Source organism: Mirounga leonina, unplaced genomic scaffold (genome assembly GCF_011800145.1).
Source record: "Mirounga leonina isolate KUSES-001 unplaced genomic scaffold, KU_Mleo_1.0 Mir_174, whole genome shotgun sequence".
In the NCBI taxonomy this organism is placed as follows: Eukaryota; Metazoa; Chordata; class Mammalia; order Carnivora; family Phocidae; genus Mirounga; species Mirounga leonina.
In genome coordinates this window covers 75,948,740-75,954,029 of record NW_023270451.1, presented here as the reverse complement: position 1 = coordinate 75,954,029, position 5,290 = coordinate 75,948,740, and the positions used below count along the sequence as shown (strand labels likewise).

The window sequence follows — 5,290 nt, the reverse complement described above, 5'->3', positions numbered from 1 at the left end:
TAAAAATTTAATTCTAGTATAGTTAATGTACAGTGTTATATTAGTTTCAGGCGTACAGTAGAGTGATTCACCAATTCTGTACATTATGCAGTGCTCACTATGGTAAGTGTATTCCTAATCCTCATCACCTGTTTCACCCCTCCCCCCCCACCTCCCCTCTGGTAACCATCAGTTTGTTCTCTGTAAGTTGAGTCTGTTTTTTGGTTTCTCTCTTTTCTTTTCTTTGTTCATTTGTTTGTTTCTTAAATTCCACATATGAGTGAAATCATGAGGTATTTGTCTTTCTCCGCCTGACTTATTTCACTTACCATTATACCCTCTAGATCCGTCCATGTTGTTGCAAATGGCAAGATTTCTTTCTTTTTTATGGCTGAGTAGTAATTCCTGTGTGTGTGTGTGTGTGTGTATGTGTATCACTTCTTTATCCCTTCATCTATTGGTGGACACTTGGGCTGCTTCCGAAATTGGGCTGTTGTGGAGTAATGCAGCAATAAACAGGGGTGCATATATCTTCTCAAATTAGTGTTTTCATATTCCTCAGGTGAATACCCAGTAGTGGAATTACTGGATCATATGGTAATTCTACTTTTAATGTTTTGAGGAGCCTCCAGACTGTTTTCCCAGTGGCTGCACCAGTTTGCGTTCCCACCAACAGTGTAGGAGGGAGGAACTCTTCAATCTTAGGGCAAACATTTCCTGGTGCTCCTGTTTTGAGTTTTGAGCCTGAAGAAGTAGGCTCGTTGGCCTGCAGACTTACTTATTTTTAAATGTTGAAAGACTCACCAACGTTTAAAAACTGAGATTTCACAACAAAATGTGGATTCCAGTCTTATCTTGAGGTAACTGAATAGGCAGCCTCACCAAGCCCACTTTTATGAACCGTGGCCCATGCTGAGGATGCTTCTTGGCAGCCCCTTTTGCTTGACCTCACGCCCCTTATTTTATAGAGATTCGCTCCTAGTCCTCTTTTCTCCCTGGCTTCTCTAGGCACGTGTGTTTAAGAGCCTTCTGAGGTTGCAAAGTGAGGAGTTCAAGAAATGTTACAACTTTTTGTTAAGTTTGTTTTAGAGCATGCTCAGTATTGAGCAGCTTAACTATTTTTCAGCAAATATGTATCTAAATCATGGATCACAAGCTTCCAGCCAGAATCAGCAGACATGGTATGGTATTTTGTTACTTTAAAATTTTTATTAATCTAACTTTTATTGAATAGGTTATACTTTCACATGGTTCAAAGTTTAAAAGGTATAGGTCACAAACTCAGATGTCTGCAGAGAGGAGCCAGGCAGAGAATAAATAAATGAAGCAGGCTGGTGGCACAGTGATCAAAGGACAGTAGGGAATAGTGGGGCCTGTGGAGAAATGCCCTTTTAGGCATTACAATTTTATTTTATTTTATTTTAAAAAAGATTTTATTTATTTACTTGAGAGAGAGAGCGAGAGAGAGCAGGAGCGGGGGGGGGGGGGGGGGAGGGAGAAGCAGGCTCCCTGCCGAACAGGGAACCGGATTCGGGACTCGATTCCTATGACTTGAGCCAAAGGCAGACGCTTAACCTGTTCTTTCCTTTTTCATTCAAGAACCCATCAGGGAGCACCCATCACCACAAAGCAGCACAGGGCCTCCTCATATTCTGTTGCATATATTGCATTTCTGGAGGAAGTTTAGACTAATTTGAATTTGGGGGTTTGAGGTCAGGGGTGCACTGTCTAGGTCCCCCTGCACATAGTTTTTAAAATTTAATGCCTAGGGGTGCCTGGGTGGCTCAGTCGGTTAAGCCCTACCATTCCACATAGCCCCCCCTGTGCTGCTTTGTGGTGATGGGTGCTCCCTGATGGGTCCTAAAGGCATATATGCGTTTGCTCTGCAAGTCCAGCCATTCTGCAGTCCTGACCTAAGTCCTGCTGGTGCTATGAAGGCCTTCCCCAAGCGTATCTCATGGTACTTTTGGAAATTCTGTTGCTCTTGCAGTTACACTTAATTGTCTTGCCACCCCAAGAATTTTCAAGTTCTTTGTGGCTATTTTTTTTTAATGTTTCTATGGCACCTAGGAATTTACTTGGTACCTGGTAGATACTCAATAAATAAGCGTTGACCCAATGAGACTAGATGATTTGACCTTTATTAACTCAGAGTTGGTGGGCCTTTTGAATGGTAGTGAAGACGTCAGAGAAGTCCTGCGGGTTTGTCTCTTTATTGTATCATGAGACAGCCATATAGGCTTATGGTCTCCAGAGTGGGGCCAGGAGAAAAATATGAGAAGTTTAACTTATTTTTAAAAATATCTATTTTGTATATAAAAATCAAGATTATGTTTTATAATCAGTCATGTATGGGTTGACCCTGACACCCTCGTTTGGTGGGTATGACAGAGGGCTTCGCGTCACATACAGAGCATGAAGTATAGGAACACTGGGGATGGAAACAATGGCAGTGGGTCTGTTCTGTTTGCTGTCTTCCAGCAGCTTGGGGTGGACGGAGGTGTGGGAATGCTCTGGTAAGTGGATTTTCAAATTATATATAAACAAATTTTCCCTAGTAGACCAGTGGCTTAAACTGATTTGTTCAAGGGCGTGGAGACTTACAGAGCGTAATTTAACAGTGCAAACAGGTGAGCAGGAATTCTGAGCCCACGCCACTCCTGTTCCCTGCTGAGCTCTTCAGCCTGGTCACCTGCCCAGCAGACAGTGACAGAATCTCTATGATCTCCCAGGGCTGCCCACACAAAGTACTCCAAGCTGGCTGAAAGCCACGGAAATGTACTGGCTCCCTATAGAAACTGTTTCCAAAGAAGGTCATGTCTGGAGGTCCTGGGGGTAAGAACTTCAACATATTTTTTGGCGGGGGGACACAATTCCACCTGTAAGAGTATTTTATATGATGTAGTAAGAAATTACTACATCTGCCCCCCCCCCTTATTCTCATGAATTAAAAAAAAAAAGATTTTATTTATTTGACAGAGAGAGACACAGCAAGAGAGGGAACACAAGCAGGGGGAGTGGGAGAGGGAAAAGCAGGCTTCCCGCTGAGCAGGGAACCCAGTGCGGGGCTCGATCCCAGGAGCCTTGGATCATGACCTGAGCCGAAGGCAGACACTTAACTACTGAGCCACCCGGGCACCCCTGCTTGGGAATTTTTTAATGGGGAGTGTGTGACCTGTCAGTTTGGAGACCACCACCTGGGCTGGAGGCTGGCAAACCCATGTGTAGATTCTCGTTCTGTGTCCTACTATTGGATGGCCCTCGTGGATTCCTTAACCTCTCTAGCTTTAGTTTCTTCATTTGCAGAATGGGTTATTGGGAAAATTAAGTGCTTTAATCCCTGAAAGGTGCTTAGCACAAAACTTGGCTGACAGGAGACAGTCAGGAAATATTAGCCATCACCGATGTTAATAAATGGGTTTTTGTGGCTTTTCATTTCATCTCAGGGAAATTGATCAGCACAGGGGCCACAAATCACTCAAGGAACACAGCTGGATAAATCGTGATTCTATACTAACAGCCTTAAAAACAGGGAGATCGTGTAAAAGGGAGTGAGAGAGTTTACTTTTAGTCCCTCCCGCTTGGTGTGAACATGTCGATAAACCCAAGTGAACGTCCTCCTGTGCTTTTCCGGGACCAGTTGGGAGTGGGGCTGCCGAGGGTGCCTTGGGGTTGTTCGCAGGTCCTCATCTGCTGCTCTTCCCAGGCGGCCCCGGTAAAGATGTAGCACGTGGGTGGTTCTCAGCTGGGTAGGGCCACCAGCGGAGGCATTTTTTGTTGTCACTGTCGAATAGGGGGCACATTACAGACAGCTAGGGACCTCTACATGTCCCTGTGTAGGACTGCTATAAGGCATTTATTTATATATATATATATATAAGCTAAAGTTCTGTTTTAGAATACCTTTGGTCTCTGAGAGATTTTCTTCCTGTCCCTCTAGCCTAGCAAAAGAAGGAGTCATTGTATCATGACAGTAAAGTAGTTTAAAATTCTCACTGAGGATGCCCCGTGTTCCTTTTTTAAATGGTGTCAGTAATCAAGACTCTCTTTCTCTTAGAGGCCACTGATGCCTCTAGAGAAATCAACCAAGGCTTACATACCAGCAGAAAAAAAACCATTTTTTTAAAGAACAAATTATAACCAGTGTTTAAAAGCAGAGATTAAAAAGCCCCACTCGGTAAATGTAACAATGAATATAATATGTTATTTGGTTTCATATTCTTGTGCTGAACCAGTGGAGAAAAGGGAGAAGACAAGAGGCAGATGAGCACACAGCGCTACAGAGAAGCTGGTGAAGGATGGGGAGAGATGGGGGGGAGTGACAAGGGGGAGGGAGGTTAGTAAGAGATGGGGGAACTAGCTTACAAAGTGTTCTTTGCCAAGATTGCTGTTGATCCAGACTGGAGGTACATTTCAAAATTGCCACTCATATAAAAAAATTTATAATCTTATTTAAACATTGGTTCTTTTTTTTTTTTTTTTTTGACAGAAAGAGAGAGAGAGAGAGAGCGCACACAAGCAGGGGAAGCAGCAGGTAGAAGGAGAGGGAGAAGCAGACTCCCCGCTGAGCAGGGAGCCCGATGCGGGGCTTGATCCCAGGACCCTGGGATCATGACCTGAGCCAAAGGCAGTTGCTTAACCGACTGAGCCACCCAGGTGCCCCTAAAAATTGGTTCATCTTAAAGGATGCTTTTAATATGTCTAGAAGAAACTGTGTTAGTAGTCTGGTTTTAAAGTGGAGATGGTCAGAAATCAGTCACAGTCTTTGGGCCAGATGGTGCATGTGAGTTCAGGCTTTAAATATGAACTGTACTTTAAATACCTAAAATTAACAGATGAAGTACAAACATAGACAACCAAAAAGTCTCATCAGTCTCGAAAGCAAGGTAACCACTCTGTGGACCAGAAGTGGCACAGGACTGCAAATAGCAGGACCAAGGTCAGCTTCTGCCTGGTGGAGGGGCTTGACTGAGCAAATGCTAATGCAGCAGATGCTAACAGCTCAGGGAGAGCACCCAGACAGCGGCTGTCAGCATATAGTAAGGAGGTGATTAACACCTTTCTTTTGAGAAGCTCTGGGAACTGGCTGGAAGGACAAGGATGGGAGTCTTAGAGGTGCTGCTAACGCACTGGGTTCCTGGGTCCCATCCTCTTGGAAAGCCTGGAGAAAGGCCTGGAAATCCATATTTTTGTTTATTTATTTATTTATTTTTAAAAGGTTTTATTTATTTATTTGACAGAGAGAGAGCGCACAAGCAGGGAGAATGGGAGGCAAGGGAGAGGGAGAATGGGAGGCAAGGGAGAGGGAGAA

General features: G+C 44.0%; 1 protein-coding gene across 1 annotated transcript in view; it reads left to right on the top strand.

Moving 5' to 3' along the window:
- The first annotated feature begins 615 nt into the window (after positions 1-615).
- KIAA1549 (KIAA1549 ortholog) overlaps positions 616-5,290 on the top strand; it is a 109,627-nt gene continuing 104,952 nt past the window's right edge. The window contains exon 1 of the mRNA XM_035021194.1: positions 616-1,160. Coding sequence (XP_034877085.1) covers positions 1,124-1,160 — 37 coding nt within the window. The 5' untranslated portion in view covers positions 616-1,123. The remainder of the gene's footprint in view (positions 1,161-5,290) is intronic.